At 38.3% G+C, this 22,734-nt stretch overlaps 1 protein-coding gene across 1 annotated transcript in view; it reads left to right on the top strand.

Moving 5' to 3' along the window:
* The first annotated feature begins 1,991 nt into the window (after nucleotides 1–1,991).
* IQCM (IQ motif containing M) overlaps nucleotides 1,992–22,734 on the top strand; it is a 267,294-nt gene continuing 246,551 nt past the window's right edge. Inside the window, exons 1-4 of the mRNA XM_066360174.1 lie at nucleotides 1,992–2,000; nucleotides 2,380–2,467; nucleotides 10,306–10,388; nucleotides 12,842–13,109. Coding sequence (XP_066216271.1) covers nucleotides 1,992–2,000; nucleotides 2,380–2,467; nucleotides 10,306–10,388; nucleotides 12,842–13,109 — 448 coding nt within the window. The remainder of the gene's footprint in view (nucleotides 2,001–2,379; nucleotides 2,468–10,305; nucleotides 10,389–12,841; nucleotides 13,110–22,734) is intronic.

Below are 22,734 nucleotides of genomic sequence, written 5' to 3'. Positions count from 1 at the left end.
GCCGGCTTCTCTGTTCCTTTGAAGTCAACCAATCTGACCCACTCAGAACCGAGGTTTGATACCTACCATAAGGGTGTGCTGGCCAGCATCTAGTTATAACTGGTTGATGCCTGTCCTGAGCAGTTGCTCACAGTTTCTGTATGCATGCACCAGGTTAGCTAGTCTCGTGCGAACCCTTTTCAAGGTCGCTTTTTTAGCCCTTAGTGACCTCATCTTCTTTGAACTCATGGCACTCACTTATTTCACAAAGCTCACGTACTTTCTTTTGACACCTGGCATTCAGTTCTTTGTACTTTATTGGAAAAAGTTGTCTGATGCTTTTGCCTTTTCTTCTAAAAGAGATGGTAGCCCCTTGTACAACTCAGGCATCACAAATGCACTTGTTAATTGGTCAGTGCACTGGGAGGCACTCAGAGTCCCATATCTGTCTGCTGGGGGCTCACAGTGGAGAGGGACCCTATCTGCTGGTATTAGGTGTTAGTGAGCTCACCTCTAAGCAACTTCATCCTCTAGGGCTTTCTTCCACCCCCAGCTTCTTTCTCAGGGTCGTCTGCCTCACCTTGGGTTTGCGGGGGCACTACCATGCCAGTACCCCTTAGGATGCTTGACTAGTTTTCTACATTGAAAGGACAGTGGGATACCTTGTTTGCCAGCCACTTTAATGCAGGCTGACACCCCTGGCACACTGAATTAAGGTGGAAGAGCCAGCTGCGTCAGAGAGGAGTCCATTTTTATGAGGATTAAAACAAGGAAATGATGGCAGACAAAACACCTTTATGTATGTATGGTTTTTTAAAAAATATTTAAATGGAAAGAAGACAGTAATTAAGCTGGACCCGAAGATCTGATCGTCACTCACTAAGGGAGGTGCAGTATTTTAATTTAGCCCAGGTCATTTGTTGGATGAGGGCTCAGTGGTCGGCAAACTCATTAGTCAATAGAGCCAAATATCAACAGTACGATGATTGAAATTTCTTTTGAGAGCCAAAGTTTTGAAACTTAAACTATATAGGTAGGTACATTCCTTATAGAGGTAGCGCCCTCACGTGGTATTTTGTGGAAGAGCCACACTCAAGGGGCCAAAGAACTGCAGGTGGCTCACGAGCCGGTTTGCCGACCAGGGCCCTAGGCAGATGAGGTACATGTTCTGTGGTCTTGCCTGCGGTGTAATGCTGACAATTCGAGAATTAATCGTTTTCAGACATTCTAGATTTGTTACTTTAAAACTGTAACTGTAGTATTTTACCCCTCTGGGTAAAAACTGAGGAAAAGTGATATAGCCTTTTATCTAAAAGTGAGTGGTTACAGTCATGCCTTCTATAGAGCAAAGCTGGTTTATGGGTTTACTCAAAATAATCCCCAAAATTTTAAATAAGTTTTGAATACTTCACCATAGTGTGATGGTCTGGTAAGCTAACCTAACAATTATTGTTAGACTTTTAAAACAAGAGACCCCATGGGGCTTCATCTACACTTAATATTCCATTTCTAATTACAAAGCAGTGTGAGTACACAGTTGTATGCATTGGTATCACTGACTACTTGGCTGTTTTTAAAAAATGCAGGTGACTAGACCCTATTCTAGACTTTGATATATTTTTAACACCCAGCCTACTCCCCTCCAGCAATTCTATTAGTCATTCAGGGTCGAGGATGACTGACATAAAATATAGCTTGGATATGAAAGCACTTGGAGTCTAATTGGGATTATAGGACTTCTATTTATATCCATCAATCTGTCTTTTTAGCTCCTTATACAGAAGCATATGATAAGTTTCAAGTGAGAGGCATGGACAAAATAACTACTGTATTTAAGGGAAGAACAGATTACTGGACCAAAATATAAATTCAAAAACTAAGGAGATAAGATTTGAGCATATGCTTTAAGGATGATTAGAGTACAAACATAGACGTGAGTAAAGGGCACCCTGAGTAGGAGACTAGCGTGAATCTAAGCTTGTGTGTCAGCTCAAGGCAGGAGTGTGTAAGGCATGTGGCAGGTATTAATTGGATATTAGTTGGGAGATAGAAATCAGATGGCCCTGCACAGGGACTTGGGTACAAAGGTCTGGATTTGAGATCTGGACATGCCACTAAACAATGTATATTTCACTTCTTTGAACTCCACATCTGCCCAAAGTGGGACAACAATTTCTATTAGGTTGTTTGGAACCAGTAAGGTAATAACATTTGCTAATCCACAGCTCCCTACTGCATGTTAGCTAGTATTGTCTTTTGGAGGAAAAGTCACTGAAGGTTTCAGAGAGCAAAGGAGTGATACATAAAAAGTGTTAATCATTCATCATCCTCTTCCTTCCTTTGTGAATGGAAGAAATAGCTAAACATAAGTAATAACTGAATTAATGTAATTGTGTTTAGGGACTTGGAGCCCAACTTTCAAAAAAGAAGATCGGCCTGACTGCCTGTCATAGTGAGGCTGAGGCTATGCCTGAGAAAGCAGGTGGGTGTCCCCACGGACCTTACACCTCAGTGCACAAGCTTGACACTCCAGCAGCTTTTAAGAGAAGTCTTCATTAATTATGAACCCTCAGAGCACTACATTTATTTGCACACCTTGCAAAAATTCATCTCATTTTAACTTTTAACCAACTTATAGCAACTTTTAACTTAGTGGGCTGTCCAATATGATAAGTACTAGCCACATATGGCTCTTCAGTGCTTGAAACGTGGTTAGTGAGACTAAGGAACTGGATACTTAATTTTAATTCATGCTAATTTCAATAAAAAACTAATACAGTTATTGGAAAATTTTTAGCATGTTTGGAGCAACATGGGTATGTTGCATCTACTTTTTCAAGTAGACATTTTATGAAATCTAGATATATATCAAGTATTTCTGATAAAAATTTAACATCTGAATTGAGATGTATGAAAGTGCAGAATATATACAGGATTTTAAAGATAGAACAAAAAATAAAATATCATTAATTTTTAATATTGATTAATGTTGAAATAGATAATATTTGGATATATTTTGTTTAAACAAAATATTCTATAACAATTAATTATTACATGTTATAAAGGTTAATTTCACCTGTTTTCACTTTTATAGTGTGACTACGAGAGACCCTGGCCAGGTAGCTCAGTTGGTTAGGGTATTGGTCTGATATGCCAGAGTTCTAGGTTTGCATACAAGAATCAATCAATGAGTGCAGAAATAACTGGAACAATAAGTTGATGTTTCTCTCTCTCTTCCTTCTTTTCTCTTTCTAAAAATAATAAATAAAATATCTACTAGAAAATTTTATATTATACATGCAGTTTGCATTATATTTCCTTTAGAGCTGATCTAGAATTAGCAATACTACAAGTAATCTTAAATTGAGGCTTATGTAGCATTATTGAGAAACATTTTTTAGGATTTCCTGTTCTGTTCCCTCCCCTTAGCTCATGTGACCCCAGGCAGTATGCAACTCGGGATAGCTGGCTTCTGCCTAGGGCTACCAGTAGACGGCTGTGTGGATCACTCTGACTCTCTATTTGGATAGTATAGCCCAGTTTTCAAGATGGAGAAGGCAGAAAGAGAGGAAAATCCAGGCATAGATTGCTTTCTAGTTCATTTTGCTTTTCAGTCATGCCCATAATTACTTAAATTCTATTTGAAGTCTTGATAGTATGAGCTTGAAATTTTCCTACGTCTTCTTAGCAACCTCTCTCGAGTCTGAGAACCATGAACATAGATTTTTGGAGGAGTACACTGTAAAAATCTCCCTGAGGTGTGTAGGAAACCTATTCATCATTTAGTGTTGCAAAGAGGATAAAACACTCGGCTAAAGAAGACCAAAGTGGGAAGTGAGGAAAATAAGTGTCTGTAAGAGACAACTTAGCAGAATATCTTTAAGTTGGAACTGAAGAGTTGGGTCTTAATTGTTGAATATAGGTTTTAAGAAATGATAGTCATATGCAACTTGAAATGTGGATTTTACTTTTTTTTATAAGAGCTTAGAAAAAAAATTGTTTTCTTCAGTTGTATGTAATGGAATTCAATATGAACTATTTTATTTGAGTTTTCTGTTCAAAGGCCCTCCATTCCCTTTCTAGCTTCTACAACAACTTGACCAGAATGACTTAAATGGTCTTAGTTTTAGGTGCACTGTACTGCATCCCTCTCCGAACTTTTCCCTTCATCTGACAGTGCTTTTCGATCTTTCTGCAAATGCACCAATATTCAAATATTTGCTTTTTTTTATTACTTGTTTGATGTATGTTTATTTTTAGCTAAAGAATTTTTTTTCCCTACAGAATAACACTTAAGAAGAACTCAAATAGGTAAAACCAATAAGATCTGATGGAAAGAAGAACCACTAAGGCACATTAAAATTGGTGATTCACAATTTTAAAACCACTGCCTTAGTCTGGATTTGATCGACTATGCTATTTCTCTTGGGATAGTTCTGTTTCAAATCTTATCTCTAATAATACAGTGTAAAGCTTTCTATTTTTAAAGGAAAGTTTTTACATTAGTGAACTGGCAGTCGGGGTGTTGGTGACTCTGTCACAGCACAAATCTTGCTGAGTGTCATGGCTTGTGTTTTCAGTTTTTTTCTGGCATGAGGGTATATGTAATTGGAATACAAAATACTGATTGCCTTATTTCTTTCAGTACAGACAGCACCAAAACAGCATCTGGGACTTAGTAGGTGCTTGATGAATACATGCTGACTGAGTGTAGTTTGAGTTTCAAGTAGGCTTTTCTAACTCCTATAGAATCAAACAGGCAGTCAAGGCACCTGTTCTGACTTACACGGGCAAGCATGGCCTTATGTAGCTGTGTATCTTTGTTCAGCGTATCTTTTTTTTTTTTTTTGTATTTTTCTGAAGTTGGAAACAGGGAGGCAGTCAGACAGACTCCCGCATGCGCCCGACCGGGATCCACCCGACATGCCCACCAGGGGGCGATGCTCTGCCCATCTGGGGCATTGCTCTGTTGTGACCAGAGGCATTCTAGCGCCTGAGGCAGAGGCCACAGAGCCATCCCCAGCGCCCAGGCCAACTTTGCTCCAATGGAGCCTCGGCCGCGGGAGGGGAAGAGAGAGACAGAGAGGAAGGAGAGGGGGAGGGGTGGAGAAGCAGATGGGCACCTCTCCTGTGTGCCCTGGCTGGGGATCGAACCTGGGACTCCTGCATGCCAGGCCGATGCTCTACCACTGAGCCATCCGGCCAAAGCCCAGCGTATCTTCTGAGTGAATTTTTGTGGCATCTCTGAAGAGTGCAGTTGGTTTGTAGGAACAATGGAAACCCTCTGGGGAAGGTTAGTTATTTTTGTTATGGCTATAGAGAAGCTATGTTTGTTAGTCCCTAGGCCTATTTGGATATAGGAAAGACTTGCCCAGTGATTACAACCAAGAGATGGCCAATGGCTCTTATTCCTTGTCATAGTTTTCTTAATTAGATCTTCTGATGTTTTCATGTGTTCACTTCAGAGATTCACTAGGACAATTAAACAGAACCTTCTAAAGCAGCGGTTCTCAACCTGTGGGTATAATAAATATGTATTTTCCGATGGCTTTAGGCGACCCCTGTGTTTTGGTCGTTCGACCCCTGCCGGGGTCGAGACCCACAGGTTGAGGACCGCTGTTCTAAAGCATTAAGAGAATGCTAAAGTTTTATGAATGATCAATAGCATTAAGCTGATGATATATGAGTGAATTTAAAAATATATATAAAATAACAAGGAAAAGTTTTAAATTAGTGAAATCATTTGACATTAGAGATACATTTTCTTTTCCCATGGAAATGTTAATATTTGCACTGATGTTTTAGATAAGTTTAATATGACTTTTTTAACCTCTTCATGAACTTGATCATAAAATATTTGTTATTGCTTATAATAATTTGTATTGTTATGTGGAATTTTGATAACTTAAAGAATCCAAAGTATGGAGAGATTTTATTATTTGCAAAACTATTAATTAATTAATTTTGGATAAAAAATAACTATAATAAGACCAAATTATTGAAACTAACTTAAAAATTGAAATTTATCTTTGCAACATTGAAGAAATGAGGATTGACTGATTAAATTAATCATATAGTTACCCCAATGATAGTAATACAACAATAACTATGGTAATAATAATTGTTTACAGTTATTGGAAGTTTATTATGTGCTAGGTGCTGTGCTAACTGCTCTGTAACCAAGTCCAATTTTATCCTCACAACAATTCTGTGTAAGATATATTATTTTTATTATCCTCATTTTACAAATGAGAAAATGAAGGCTTAGGACAAAAACAAAGGTTCAGGTGCAAATTGGAATTCAAGGCCAAATAGTGTGACTCAGGAGTAGGAGCTCTTAAAACTCATTCTATGTGCTATGGATGTGTATTTTCAAATAAACAAAACCTAATTTTTTTTAACAGAGAATGAGCAGACCTTGACAACTTCCTTTTAATAACGTTATAATGTGCACTCGAATGTGTAAAAGCTGCATGCTTATATGCTTACCCCGTTGTAAACAAAGAAACAAAGATTATTAACTCATTGGGTTCTTAACATCAAAGTTGTTTAATTTTTGTGATTGTAGATTCATTTGTTGAATATATACATATCCTTGGAAAGTGCAAAAACAAAGAACATACTCTAGCATTGTTTTTTTCTAAAGCATTAAAATATGAATTGATTTGTGCTACCTTAAGAATTTAACTCTTCGGTTCAAAGACTGATTGTTAGTCACAGGAGAAAATCAGAACAGCTGTTGCAGCACCTGAAATGATGATGTGGGCTCAGGGCTGCTGACTTGGGGTCAGTGGGTCAATAAACCTTCAGTGGATCCATTTCAGGATTCATGTGAAATTGCTCTCTGTTGGTGGATGCCTTTTTTTCTCTCTTTTAAGACAATCCCAGTCCTTATTTTGTTCAACAACCTCATGACCTGTCTGTAGGGTGGCACCTAGATGAGTTGAAATCTACTTGCTGTCTCCAAGGCCCCTAGTGTTGCCAGAGTGCACATCAGCTCCTCTGCAGTTCACAGGCAGCATGGGACTTCTGGAAATGGGGAAAATCAGACACACTGGTCAATAAGAACCCAGCAAGGAAGAAAATCCTACCTTGGAAATTTAGCTCCTCTGTCAAAGTCTAATCTCTTATTTATATTTATTTACTTTTTTTCAGAAAGATATATTTTAATGATGAAAGATAGCATTAGTTTTTCATTTTTAGATATGAAAGGAAACATGGGACCAACACTATCAGCACATTAAAATACAGTAAAAGTGCAGGATAGCTGGCTGGAAATGAAAATGTCTTGGTCTATTTAAGTTGTTATAAAAATAATATGCTGTATTTCCCCATGTGTGTGACGCTCCCATTATATAAGATGCACCTTAATTTGAGGCCTGAAATTTGAAAAAAAATGTATTACATAAAGTTATTGAACTCAAGTTTTATTCATCATAAAATTCATACAACTCCTCATCACTGTCACATCCATTAGCTTGTCCTCACCTGTGTCTGATGACGAATCACTGTCTTCATGATCTTCATATATTGCCTCGTCCTCAGTTTCATCTATGGCATTTGAAATGCCACAACTGTGGTATAAGATGCACCCAGTTTTTAGACCCCAAATTTTTTGAAAAAAGGTGCATCTTATCTGGGAAAATACGGATATTCTGGGTGGTTTACAAACAAGAGAACTGTAGTTCACACAATTCTAGATACTTTGAAGTCCAAGATCATGATGCCAATGATTCAGTATCTGGTGAGGACCTACTTCTCACTGAGGACATCTCACTATGGGCTCAGATTGGTGGAAAGGACTACCTAGCTCTCTGGGATCTTTTTTTATAGGGCATTAATCCCAATCATGAGCACTGTCCCTTCATGACAATCATCTCTCAAAGGCACTAGCTCCTAATATTATCACATTAAGCATTAGATTTCAATATATGGATTTGGGGGAGCATCTTTATAGAGTTAGTAGTGGAAAGTGTCAGTGAAATGCAAGCCTTTTGCTAGAGTAACCAACCACATGCTAAAGGAGTTTCCAGTACTCACAAGGAGTGCTTGGCATCAAGGAAGGAAGCACACGTGTAGCAAAAAGCAGGAAGTGATTCAGAAGACCAGTGTCTCCGTGGGCTCCCAGCATGACTGCAACTTTAGAGGACTCTGGGGCCTTCTGCATCTTAGATTTTTGCTGTAAATGAAGGTTAGATCTGCTCTATGGTCTTGTCTGGAATGAAGATGGGATAGTTTTTATAAAGCTACATTTCTACCAAAATCCAGTGACAATTATTTCATCTATTAAGAAATTACATTTTTACCAACGATACCTTGAGGGTGCCAGTAGCTCTACAGCTTCACCAACATTGGCTGTATCAGTCTTTAATTTTAGCTCTTTTGAGGGGAATGTGGTAGTATGTGTTACAGTATGAATGTTTGTGTCCACACTCTCCAAATATGTATGTTGCAATCGCAACTTCCAAAGATAATGACATTAGGAGATGGGACTTTTGGGAGGTGATTAGGTCTTGAGGGTAGAGCTCTTGTGATTGGACTAGTTCTCTTATGAAAGAGACCCCACCAAGTTCTCTAGTTCTTTCTACCACCTAGAAGTACAACTAGAAGTCTGCATCCTGGAAATGGGTCCTCACCTGACCATGTTGGCTCCCTGTTTTCAGACTTCCAGATTCCAGAACAGTGAGAAATAAACTTCTGTGTTTTGTAAGCCACTCAGCCTGTGACATTCTGTAATAGCAGCCCAAAAGGACTAAGACAGTATCTCATTATAGTTTTGATTTGCTTGAAGATGGAGTAAAGAGAGAAAAAGTCTTGATCCTAAGAGTACTTGTGGAGATTGAGTTACAGAAACAGGGAGTTCACTGACCAGACTAAAAAGTTAATTTCAATGGGTAATATATTTTAATTTTACTGAGTCCAGGGTAAGAGGAGAAAGCCAAAAAATATTTTTAAATGTCACAATGAGCTGATAATAAAGGAAATATATAAGGAAGAAATCTTAGATAAGACTAATTAAGACTATGTAGGGGCTATAAAATTCCATATATTGAAGAAAAAGAATAAATTAAGAATTTTAGGAAAATATAAATGAGATAAGAGTTATAATATCCATTTGTAGCTCTGTATTCTTTTATCTCAATGCTATTCCTATTTAATAAACCTATTGAGGAGTTTTATTTTGCAGCATGATTTAATCAACAAATTTTAAGTTGAAAAATTCTTAAGTTGAAAAATGTATAGCCATACGAATTATTCAAGTATAGAAATACAAATAGACTTGTTAATAATTTTTGTGCCCAAATTGCGTTGTTATATCTTCTGTATAATAACATTAAAAAACTTTTAGGACCATTTGAGATTTTATTTTTGTGTGCTTTCATTGGTTTCCTTAAATTTTAATAATTTAGGATAATCTATCACTTTGACTATATAAGCTGATTTTTTAAAAAGCAAAATATTACATAAAATGAGAATTATATTAACTTATTTCTCATTCACTTATAATGTCCACTTACAAAGTTCACTTTTTAGGCCCTGGCCAGTTGACTCAGTGGTAGTGTCAGCCTGGTGTGTAGAAGTCCTGGGTTTGATTCCCAGTCAGAGCACAGAGGAGAATCAAGTGACAATCTGCTCCAATATCCCTCTCCTTCCCCCTTCTCTCTTTTCCCTCTCTCTCCCCTTCCTACAGCCATGGCTTGATTGGAGTGAGTTGGCCCCTGAGCATGGCCCCAGGTGGGCAGAGCATCAATCCCTAGTGGGCATATCAGGTGGATCCAGGTTGGGGCACATGTGGTAGTCTATCTCTCTGCCTCCCCTTCTCTTACTGAATAAAAAAATAAAAAAAATTCACTTTTTTTCCCTTGTATTTTTCTGAAGTTATAAGTGGGGAGGCAGTCAGACAGACTTGCATGCGCCTGACCCGGATCCACCTGATATGCCCACCAGGGGGTAATGTTCTGCCCATCTGGGGCACTGCTTCGTTGTGGCCAGAGCCATCCTCAGTGCCTGGGCCAGCTTTGCTCCCATGGAGCCTTGGCGGCAGGAAGGGGAGAGAGAGACAGAGAGGAAGGAGAGGGGGAAGGGTGGAGAAGCAGATGGGCGCTTCTCTTGTGTGCTCTGGTTGGGAATCGAACCTGGGACTTCCACATGCCGCACTGATGCTCTACTGCTGAGCCAATAGGCCAGGGTAAAAAAAATTCATTTAAAAATAATGTCCTGCAAGATTAATAACTGTTCCCAAATTTTAATGTCATAGTTTTGTCATTTTTTGATTGAGAAATATATTGATTATATTTTTAAAAAATTTCTCTGTTTCTATTTTAGGTCCTGTGTTAGAGGTCATCAAGAAAGATTTTTTTCAGGAAGCTAAAGCTCTCATTGCCCAACATCATGAGAAAATAAATGAGGTTAATGCTTTGCATTTATCTAACATTACATTTTTCAGAAAACTAATAGCTATTTTTGTTTACTACAGTTGAACCCTAATATTTTTTGAGTAGAACAGAAAGAAAATAAAATCCTTACTATCTATGAGAACTGATTTCAGATTGTATTGAAAAATAAGATTTTTTTTGCTATATAGATTATATAATTATACAAATATAATTAATTTACATACTTAAATTTTAATGTTTTCTTTTGATGAATTATAACAGGCATATTTGTATTAAATATCTCAACTAAATATCCTTCTTGAAACATTATTAGGAAAAGATACTGTGAGATGTCTCCTCTCTGCCCCGAGCACGACGTACTTACCTAACCTTCTTCCACATCACCTTGTGTTTGAACCAGGTGACAGTCTGATAGCTCCTTGAGGGCAGTGACTGTCTCTTTTGAATGTAGCTTCTTCAGCAACAAGCATTGTTCCTGGCCCAATAAATACTTACTGAATGGCATAGATTTGGAGTGTCAGAGAAGAAGAAATGGAAGGGAAGTGGATGGCAAGGAGACTGGAGAGTAAGCAGAGGGTGAAAGTTTGGAGGGCAGCATCTACAGAGGAGATGAGAAATTTTGGGGAGCAGAAGGTATTGTGACACATGGGCCTTTGGGGAGACAGGAGAGGAAAGAGGATTTCAATGATGTACTCTATGTCAGTGGTCCCCAACCCCCGGGCCGCGGACTGGTACCGGTCTGTGGGCCATTTGGTACCAGTCCGCAGAGAAAGAATAAATAACTAACATTATTTCTGTTTTATTTATATTTAAGTCTGAACGATGTTTTATATTTTAAAAATGACCAGATTTCCTCTGTTACATCCGTCTAAGACTCACTCTTGACGCTTGTCTCAGTCACGTGATACATTTATCCGTCCCATCCTAAAGGCCGGTCCGTGGCCCAGAAAAGGTTGGGGACCACTGCTCTGTGTCATACTAGCCTAATCTCCTTTGAATACCTTTATAAACAATTGAATTTTAAATAAAACCTTTGCCTGTCTTATCTCTCTGGTACATGGTAGCACTCAATAAATGTTTTTGTTGAGAGAAGACATAAGAATATTCAGACTTAAAAAAAAAGGAAACGGCATTTCTCCCTCAATGCTATATTTGTGTTCTAATCTAATATTTGTCTTTGCAGATACATAGATATAGTTATTACCCAATTGTAACTATAATATGCCCATAATTTTGTTTAATTTTTTCAGTGAAGATTGTTTTGTAAAGAAAAAATGATTTTAAATATTTTTCAATGCTTCCTGTGGAGGAAGGGGATTATAATTTTTACATATGTTTGTTTTGAATGGTCCTCTCTGTTGAGACTGGCTATAAGTGGTTTTAATTTTGTAATCACCATTGTCAACAAAAACCAGTATTTTTCTTCTAATCAAAAAATACTTTTAAATTACATTGATTTCATTAGCAAGTACATGGAATGAAAAGTTCAGTCTTGAGTTAGATAGATGTGCCTTAGAACCGTGATCTATATTTAGAGTTTAATCTAATAACAGCATAATATTACATCTTGGGCTGCTTGACAAAACATACTACCTCCTTATTGGCATTTTGAATTGGCAACAATTTGAACTTGTCTAAACCTTTTTATGGGCTAGAGAATGACTAGACTAGAACAAGTATAATTGAAGAATTATTTGTCAGAGATCTGGGATTATATTATTTTTTAATTGCTTAAGGTAGTCAAAATTAAGAAGCATTTAAGAGAACAAAATAATAAAAATACATGTCTAATTATTAATATTCTTTTCTTGAGAATCTGCCTCCATATATGAGCAGTTATTTATGGTTCAACAGAGGGAGTTTTGGAAATGTTAGTATTTTATGGACATTTGAGAATTCTTCAGATGATTGAAAATAATCAAATTCTTATATGTCCAGTTGAAAACTTCTATTTTAAAATAGACTTTAAAGCTGTACTTGGAAATATCATATTTGAGGAGAAAATTACTACATTAAATATATATTAAAATATTTTATTTATTGATTTTAGAGAGAGAAGAGAGAGAAAGGGGGGCATGGTGAGGAGCAGGGAGCATCTACTAGTAGTAGTTGCTTCTTATATGTGTGTTGGCCAGACAAGCCCAGGGTTTCGAACTGGCCATCTCAGCATTCCAGGTTGGTGCTTTATCCACTGCGCCACCACAGGTCAGACTAAATTTATATTTTTTGAAGTGGAATGCAAACCTCATGCCTATGGGTGACTTTGAGAACGATGTAGGATAACATCTGCTTTGTTTGAGTACTGCCATATGCATTGCGGTAAATATTTTATACAATAAGGTACTTTGCAAAATGTACTTAGTTTATAAGTTTATTACTATATTAATATAATTTATTACATACTTTTATTATATAATTAATATGACAATTAAATATAATTAAATTTATTTTTGATTTATTCACAGAACAAAGTTCAAGGTACTTCTATAAATGTTTTTAGAAATAAACACCAAAAACCGAAAGCTAGCAAATTCATCCCTTTGGAGATTAAAAAAAAGGGTACATTTGATGTGGTCCAAGAACTGCAGACAGCACACAGACATTTTTGTTTTGAAAAAGATGTTTCTAAAGGTGGAAATTGTAAGGAGCCCTCACAACAAAATTCTCTCAAGGAACCATGCATGTTTAATGTAAAAGCAAAATCCAAGGGATCTATGGAGCTCATTGCAAAAGGTATGTATTTTTGGTGGAGCAAAGAAGTTCAGCAAACTAACAGGAAAAACTGTTTGCGTCTAGTGTGCTTATAATGGAATGTCCTTGTTCAGACAAAATTCCAGACTTTACATTTTAGCAGTGAAAGGTGGGGAGGCATGATTGAAAGAGCTGCTAACCTGAGGGGCACCCCAATTTGAGAAGAGAGCATCCTAATAGAAAAGGAACAAAACTGGTTAGCTATGTCTTCCAATAGAGTGATATTCCTTCTAATACAAATCCTCAGAGACTGGTGAGGTCTCTGTTAGTAGTCAAGTCAGAGGCTTATGGCTTTGAATTCTATTGTTGAGCAATTCTATCTGTGATATGTTCCTCCAAAACCCTACAAGGAGTTTTGGGAATTACTGAGTTTTCCTTTAAGGAAAATGGTAGTAAAGTTTTATTCTCAAGCAGGAGTTTGGTAAGGTGGAACCTGAAGGTCTATTTAAGCAAAGTGATATTGTTTTCCTGAGACTAATGGCTGGAATAAATGACCTCTTAAAACACATTTTTACTTATGTTTTTAAAATCCATCTACATTTTCCTCTTTGTTATTGCTTGTTCTGTTATTCATTCATTTGATTTTTTTTTTCATTCAAATCCTGCTCTGTGTATGCACTATGTTGGGAGCTAGAGAAACAAAGATTTAAAGGCTCAGAGAAGCCCTGGCTGGCTGGGTCAGTGGTAGAGCATCAGCCCAGCGTGTGGAAGTTCTGGGTTCAGTTCCCAGTCAAGGCACACAGGAGAAGCGCCCATCTGCCTCTCCACATTTCCCCCTCTCCTTCCTCTCTGTTTCTCTTTTCCTGCAGCCAAGGTTCCATTGGAGTAAATTTGGCCTGGGAGCTGAGGATGGCTCCATGGCCTCCACCTCAGGCTCTAGAATGGCTTTGGCCGCAACAGAGTGATGCTCCAGATGGGCAGAGCATTGCCCCCTGGTGGGCATGCTGGGTGGATCCCGGTCGGGCGCATGTGGGAGTCTGTCTCTCTGCCTCCCTGCTTCTCACTTCAAAAAAATGCAACCCTCCCCCCTAGAAAACGACTCAAGAGTAATGGTGGGGATACACGCATAGGTAGTGTCTTATCCTACCGTGTGGCAATGGCTATAATAGAGGTATGTGCAAAGCATTATGGAAACACTGAGGAATAACCAACCAAAGGCTGGAATGAACATTTCTCAAAAGTGATTTCATTAAAAACGGGTTTTAAGGAGAAGTTTGTTAGAGGTAGGATGAGTGGAATCAGGAGAGGCCATTTGGAGTAGTTGCAGGAAAATAATGAAGCCCTCAAGGGCAAAAGAACGTGACGTGTTGAGAAAGGACAGCTGTGTAAAGAAGTTGGGAAGATGGATGAAGCTAGATTTTGAAGGTAATATAATATGAAGTCTAGGACTTGAACTTATTTGTAATGGAAAGCCAATGTTGATTTAAAAAAAAAACTTTTATTGATTGATTTTAGTAAAAGAGAAAGGGAGAAAGAGAAAGAGAGAGAGAGAGAGAGAGAGAAGAAGGAACATCAATTTGTTCCTGTATGTCCCCTGACCAGCCAATGGTGATTTTAAAGCTGGGGTTGGGGGTGGGATGAGGTATGACACAATCTGTTTGTTAGAAAAAAACAAACAAACTGGTAGCAGGAGCTCTGGAGAGAATGGTGGCAGAGAGATCAGTAACGAGTTGGTCCATGTAAGAGATGACAGGGACTTAAATTAGGGCAATAGTGAAGCATGAAGTGTGGAGGAGGGATGCTACAGTGGCGTTTCTCAAAGTAGTCTTCAGATTCTAGTCCTGAGTGATCCACCATGACAAAAAGGTGCTTTGGTAAGATAGATTTGAAAAAAACCCACATACACACACGTTAATTTCTTGAAGATTCATGTTGAACATTCATATACTGAAAGCTCTGAGAAATAATGCAGAAAGAAAATTCTGTCTACTGTTTTTAACCTGGCTATCACCAGGTCATCTAATTAAAGAATTTCTGAAGAGCAATGTTGCGTTTTCTAGCCTAGAAGACCGAAAAGATCTCATTAGGTTCAGATAGGAATTCAGAGGGAGAAGTAGATTTTGGTCCTATGGAGAAAGAGATGGGGAAAATAATGAATTTAGTTCTAGACATGTGGGGTAGACATGTGTATGAAGATAATGTTTAGACTGTTGGAAATGCAGATCTGGCACTTCAGAGAGAGGTCAATGAAGATAGATAGATGTTGGGGGTCACCGCCATTCTGAAATTGTGGGGTTTATGCATTTGTTCAACCAACATTTATTTATTATGTGAGATGTATAGAGATGAAAGATATGCTACTTGTCCTCAAGAGGTTGTAATTTGATGTAAATAATTTGTATGTGGTTGGATGAAGGAAGATGAATAGACAGTTACAATAGAGTGTTACCAATACTGTAGTAAAAACAAGCTCTGGGCCTTTCTGACTTCTTCCTGACTTAGGGCACTCACAGGAATGGGCTTAGCACTGAGACATGTGCCACCAGGAAGGGAGGATGAGAACAAATGGGTAAATATTTCCTCCTTTCTTTACTCGGGCAGAAGGGTCTCAGTTACATTCTATAAAGCTTCTCAAAGGTCTCAAGCAGTTAAGCAACTAGTTCCCTGTAGTGACAGCCCAACTTCCCCCTTTTCCCCCAATTATTATATTACTTCTCCTTTCTTCCTTGTTTTATTTCCCCATCATTTATTCCTGCTTTCTAAGCTCACCTCTTTAAAATACTTTCTTAAAAATTTTTTTTGGTGATGATCTGTCAGTACTTGCTGAAAGACTGGGTGTGGAATGTGAGGGAAAGAATGACGCTTAAGCTCTAGAGTTGATGAACTGGAAGGTGAGAATCTCCAGTTTCTGAGATGAGGGGAAGAGATGGAGATGCAGAGTTGAGATCTGGATGTACTACTTTTGAGGCATGTAGTCCATGTACAAATGAAGATATCCAATGGCTAGTCTGTTATAGAAGTGCAGGCTAATAGTAAAGGTTGGAGTTATTAATGTATAGATCAATGTTGTCCAATAAAAATATTGTCATTGAAAAATTTTAGTGGCCCCATTAAAGAAATAAAAAGAAACAGGTAAAATAGATTTATTTAACCTAATAAATCCAAAATATTATTATTTCATCAGTATAAAAATTAAATAGTTATTTTACGTTTGTTCTCATTCTAAGTCTCCAAAATCTAGTGTGTATTTTAGAAATAGGTTTGGGCACATTTCAGGTGCTATACAATAACCTGAATATTGTATAGCCACTCTGGATAGCACACAAGTATAAATTTTATTTATAACTGTAGCTTAGATAAGATCATCTAAGAAGGAAATGTAGTTGGAGGAAAAAAATCCAAGGACTAAGTCCAGGGGGTTCCCAACATTTAGAGGACAGGAACAAGAGTACCCAGCAAAGGAGACAGAAAAAGAACAGCTAGGAGGGAAACCAGGAGAGTGTAAAATATGTTACTCACACTTCAACTGAGGAGGAGAAACACCCTCAACAGAAGCAAGGCATGCTCATCCATTGTCCCAGGAGGAAGGCAGAGGCACGGGCCCAGACGCAGGCTGGTTGGTAAATTAGGTGGTAGGATGGCTTCTATTATTGTTCCATTGAAATCTGAAGTGAGGTTTTCACTTAAGGATGGAATGGGAAATATTAGAGTTTTGAGGAAAAAAGAGAAAGTGAACTAACCATAAAGTGGGCATGTGTGAAAGTGCACAGACTATGGAAAGATAGTTTGCTATGAAAAATACCCCTCCAAGAGAAAAAAAGAATAGTTATGGGTTTGTGTTTTTTTTTTTTTTTTTTTTTGGATTTTTCTGAAGCTGGAAACGGGGAGAGACAGTCAGATAGATTCCCGCATGCGCCCGACCGGGATCCACCCGGCACGCCCACCAGGGGCTACGCTCTGCCCACCAGGGGGCGATGCTCTGCCCCTCAGGGGCGTCGCTCTGCTGCGACCAGAGCCACTCTAGTGCCTGGGGCAGAGGCCAAGGAGCCATCCCCAGCGCCCGGGCCATCTTTGCTCCAATGGAGCCTTGGCTGTGGGAGGGGAAGAGAGAGACAGAGAGGAAGGGGGGGGGGTGGAGAAGCAAATGGGCGCTTCTCCTATGTGCCCTGGCCGGGAATCGATCCTGGGTCCCCCACACACCAGGCCGACGCTCTACTGCTGAGCCAACCGGCCAGGGCTGTTTTTTGTTGTTGTTTTTTTTTGTTTTTTTTTTGGCACAATGAAGAGTTTGGGGAGGTGATTGGAGAAAGGATGAATGGTTGAGGGTTTGTGGAGGTTAAGATAAACAGCCAAGAGAGTGTGAAGAGTAGTTCTGAGGGTCTCTTAAAGAAGGGGAGTAATCGTTCAAATAATAGTCTCTTTTTGGGAATGTTTCACCTTAGCGGGTTGTTATCTTAAGGCCAAGGATGTTAGGGGTGAGGATGTAAGAAAGGAATGAAGGTTTTATCAGGAGCAGAAGGAGGACTGTGGTCCTCCTGAAAATCCTACCACAGGCTCTGTTGAAGTCAGAGACATTTTACTGGGAGCCTTTGCATGTGTTCCATCAGACAGCTGTGAAGTGCTGATCTTGGAGTGTATATGTAAATTAAAATTGCAATTTATTTCTCAGAGTTCTTATCTCAGAAAGCCTATATTAAGTCTGTTACTTGAATTGATGTTTTTAAACATATTCTCAATATTCACTTCACTATGAAAGGAAGCATGATCTAAGATATCAGGGGCATGAATTCCAGAACTTGATTAAAGTTTGTGAGATTAGAAAGAAAAGTCTGTCTTGTGTGTGTGGTATACGTGTGTGCTTTTCGCTCTTGCTGCCCTGACAAATGCGGCTGCATTATCTTCCGTGGGTTGAACATTTTATGTGAAAACAGGCCAAAGATTCCTTGAGTTTGATTCAAGGATATCAACATGAAAAGGACACTGCAACAGTTATAATATCAAATACCTTTAGTAAATATGTTTTTGTGCTTGCATATAATACATACTCATTTTTTACTTAATAGAACAAAATCAGAAAAAGTATGAAATGATTTCCTCTTTGAGTATATAGATCTCCTACAGTAATGCTTAACCGCTTTCTGTTGTCATACTGCCAACAATTTATAAATCTTGATTAGAAATCACATGTAAAAATCAGTTTTTGTGATATATGTTAAATATTAGTTTATAGTTACCATATAATATATAGTACTCATCTACTTATGCATTCCCTTGAATACAAAAAATACTTATGTCTTATTTCAATTTATTCCAATGTGAAAACAGTTTTTAATTAAACTCAATGAGATTTTATGATATTTATGTCAAGCAAATACATTTAGGGTTGGTATTGGATTGTTACTTGCTTGGAAAGGAGTAGATGTGTGTTCTTTGGTCTCCAAATCATAAATCTTTTCCTTTATATATAGAATGAAGCCATCATGAATTTTAATAATGCTTTAAAATAACTGCATGGCTAGAAAGCACTGGAAAAACTATCAGAAAATTACTCTGTGCTATGTTTATTTCTTTGCTCATAGGGGTGACAACTTACCAAACAATTTTTTGATCAACAATATTTATAAAATCTTCTGTTTTACATTTTAACAATTTTAAGTGTGTGTATAATATTAAGAAACATCAAAAGTGCATTTTAATCATTCCCACAATATTACTTGGAGAAATTTAAGACCAGGTTTTATAAAAGTTTATAAGAGATGTAGAAACTTAGAGGTTTTTTATTTTAATGAAATGGAAAATTAAATTGAATTTGGTATTACAAAAAAATTTATTTTTTGAAGCTTTGGAACTTGAAACATACTAATCTTCCTCCATGTTATAAAAGCACACTCTAATTAAGGAATTTGTAAAGGAGGGAATAAATTTGGGATAATGTCTTTAGAGGTCATTACACAGAATTTTACAACTGCTTCTCTGCTTTTCTTATTTTCTGCCTGCTTTAGATTGTTGTGTTTTCTATTTCTTGTCAGATTATTTCTTTTGCTTGCTTATGCTCTTGAAGAAAAAAACCTAAACAGAATTTTTAAAATTAATAAATGAATAGAATTATATATCTGTGTGACAAATGTATTCAGCACAGTCTTCTTGATGCTTTTTCTCTTTTTGTACTGACCTGGTAAGCTCTGAAATAGACATGCAGGATGGAGACACAGGGAAGAGAGGACTCTCATTGCTTTTGTAGTGACATGGCTACTACTCTAAGGTAGCCACCAAGTTCATTAACTTTTAATAAATTGATGGTATCTTAAATATGAGTCAATTAAAAGGCATTATTTACGATCTTCTACTAACCATTGTTAGCCTAGAGCAGTGGTCAGCAAACCGTGGCTCACGAGCCGCATGCGGCTCTTTGATCCCTTGAGTGTGGCTCTTCCACAAAACACTACGTGTGGGCGCTACTCGATAAGGAATGTACCTACCTATATAGTTTAAGTTTAAAAAATTTGGCTCTTAAAATAAATTTCAGCCTGACCAGGCAGTGGCACAGTGGATAGAGCGTCAGACTGGGATGTGGAGGACCCAGGTTCAAGACCCCGAGGTTGCCAGCTTGAGCGTGGGCTCATCTGGTTTGAGCAAAGCTCACCAGCTTGGACCCAAGGTCGCCGGCTTGAGCAAGGGGTCACTCGGTCTGCTGAAGGCTCATGGTCAAGGCACGTATGAGAAAGCAATCAATGAACAACTAAGGTGTCGCAACAAAAAACTGATGATTGATGCTTCTCATCTCTCTCCGTTCCTGTCTGTCTGTCCCTATCTATCCCTCTCTCTGACTCTCTCTCTGTCTCTGTAAAAAACAACAACAATTTAATTGTTGTACTGTTGATATTTGGCTCTGTTGACTAATCAGTTTGCCGACCCCACTAGAGAGGATTACTTAGGGAGTAACTGAAATTTTAGAAATAGAGTAGTGACTTGCAGAGCTTTGCTCTGAGTTAGGACATTTGTTCCATGTTTTACACTTGACAAAGACCACATGCAGAGAAGAGTTAGGAGGCTAGTGAAATATTATACAGTGGGCTAGGCTCCTGCCTAGGCCATTTGTACATCAGCATTATGTATAAGAAAATTAACCCATCTTCACTGAGGAAATAGAATAAGAGTCATTGCTTTCTAGAAATGGTTTTCTGTGTGTAGTGAAAACCTTCGGCAGACATTTATTGTTTTGGGCTTGTTGGCATCATTTATCTTTACCTTTGGTAACAGCACTCTGGTTTGACTTTGGAGAAACACTTCTCCCACTTTAATGGTGTGTAGTTTGGGGAGGTCTGTCACCCCCACCCCTAGCTTCAGGGTGGTCATATGATTATGGGATACCCAATGAGAAGAGCTTATTTTCCTGGCCACAGTCACAGGGTGGAGATGTTGTCCCTAAACCAGCAAGGATGATGTGGGCTTGGTGGCACCAAAGAACACAGTGTGGAATTTTGGAATAAAGTCAGTGTGAAAGGGTGAGCTGATTGCTGCAGAGAAATCAAGTCTTGAGGACTTTTTTTTTTTTGACAGAGACAGAGAGAGGGACAGATAGGGACAGACAGACAGGAAGGGAGAGAGATGAGAGACATCAATTTTTTTTTTGTGGCACCTTAGTTGTTCATTGGTTGCTTTCTCATATGTGCCTTGACTAGGGGGCTACAGCAGAGCAAGTGACCCTTTGCTCAAGCCAGCGACCATGGGGTCATGTTTATGATCCCACGCTCAAGTTGGTGAGCCTTCACTTAAGCCAGATGAGCCCACGCTCAAGCCTGCATTCTCAGGGTTTTGAACCTGGGTCCTCTGCATCCCAGTTCGATGCTCTATCCACTGTTCCACTGACTGGTCAGGCTCCCTTTACCTTCTTTCATTTCCCCACTTTTACAGCTGTAAGTGTACTCCATGTGTCCATGCCTCTGTTTCTATTTTGTTCATCAGTGTATTTTAGTCTTTAGAGTCCATGTGTAAATGAGATTATATGATACTTGTTTTTTTCTGACTGGCTTATTTCACTTAGCATAATAATCTCCAGGTCTATCCATGGTGTCGCAAAAGGTAAGATTTCCTTCTTATTTAAGGCTGAGTAGTATACAATTGTGCAAATGTACCACTGCTTTTTTTTTATTCATTCATCTAGTGATGAGTACTTGGGCTGTTTTCCGACCTTGGCTATTATAAAAAATGCTATAATGAATAATACGGTGAATATATTCTTTTGAATTAACATTTTAGGATTTTTAGGACATATTATCAGAAGTGAAATAGCTGGGTCAAAGGCAGTAACATTTTTAACTTTTTGAGGGAACTCCTTACTGCTTTTTATAGTGGCTGCACCAGTCTGCATTCCCATCAATAGTACTCAAGTGGTCCCTTTTCTTCACATCCTTGTAAACACTTGTACTTTGTGGGATTGCTGATGACAGCTATTCTGACTAAGTGTGAGATGGTATCTCAATGTGGTTTTAATTTGCATCTATTTGATGATTAGTGACATTGTCATGTGTTTATTGGCCATCTATATGTCCTCTTTGGAGAAGTGTCTATTCAGGTCTTTTGCCCATTTTTAAATTGGGTTGTTTTTCTGGTATTGAGTTGTATAAGTTCTTTATATATTTTGGTATTGTCAGTTTTTTAGAATTTATCTGTGGTGGCAGTCTACTCTTAATTCTAAATGTTCACATCCACACGGTATTTTGTATATATGCTTTTGTAGGCACTTGTTTAGGATGGCCCCACGGGTTTATAAGTTTTAGTCCCCATAATATCTGGATTCACTGATGGAGAGATGAAGTTAGAGACAGGAAAATCAGAGGCTACTTACTGCTAAGTAGATATAGTGAGATGGTGAATTAGATTCGGGTGATAGCAGATGCAGTGGTACCTTAACACACAAGTTTAATTTGTTTCAAGGCTGAGCTCGTGACTCAATTTGCTTGTGGGTCAAATAGAATTTCCCCATTTAAATTAATGGGAATGCAATTAATTTATTCCAGCCCCCAAAAACCACAAGAATTTTTTGTTTTATATGCTTTTAAATAAGAAAATGTACTTTATAAATAACAAGTATGTACACACACACACACAATAAGAGAGAATATAAAGAAATAAACTGGTTTATGAAGTGTATTGATTCAAGGTCAGGTGAAGATGCTGGCGGAGGGGGTTTTCATTTTGTGCTCCATCGCTTAACAATATTGCAGGAATCAAAGGAGGACAACAATGCCCAGAAAACTTGGCGAAGGAGCATGTGCTCCCTGAAGTTAGATTTCTTACATCTTGTATGTATACCCCTTACAGAACACAGGTTTACATGCAAGGGGCTCCTGATCCCTTTGTCTTGAGGTACACGTCAATCACAAAACTCCAGGATGGGAGGGGTGAGTTTAGGTGAGGTCAGAGAATAAGCAGAGGAAATCGCCTATTAAGGCCTTAAAAACTTTTAAGAAAAGGAGAGAGGGTGACGTCACGGAAATGGCGCCGTGAGCAGCGCGTCCGACAGATCTCCCCAAAATCACAACAAATTTATCAACTAAAACAGGAAAATTTATCCTCGGAGCATTCTGGAGTTCCACACAAACTGAAAGCGAAAGGACTGTTATCATTTGAATCTGAGAGACGAGGGTGTGGAGGAAGCTACCGC

Source organism: Saccopteryx leptura, chromosome 1, assembly GCF_036850995.1.
Source record: "Saccopteryx leptura isolate mSacLep1 chromosome 1, mSacLep1_pri_phased_curated, whole genome shotgun sequence".
Taxonomy (NCBI): Eukaryota; Metazoa; Chordata; class Mammalia; order Chiroptera; family Emballonuridae; genus Saccopteryx; species Saccopteryx leptura.
This window is presented reverse-complemented; position numbering and strand designations above follow the sequence as displayed.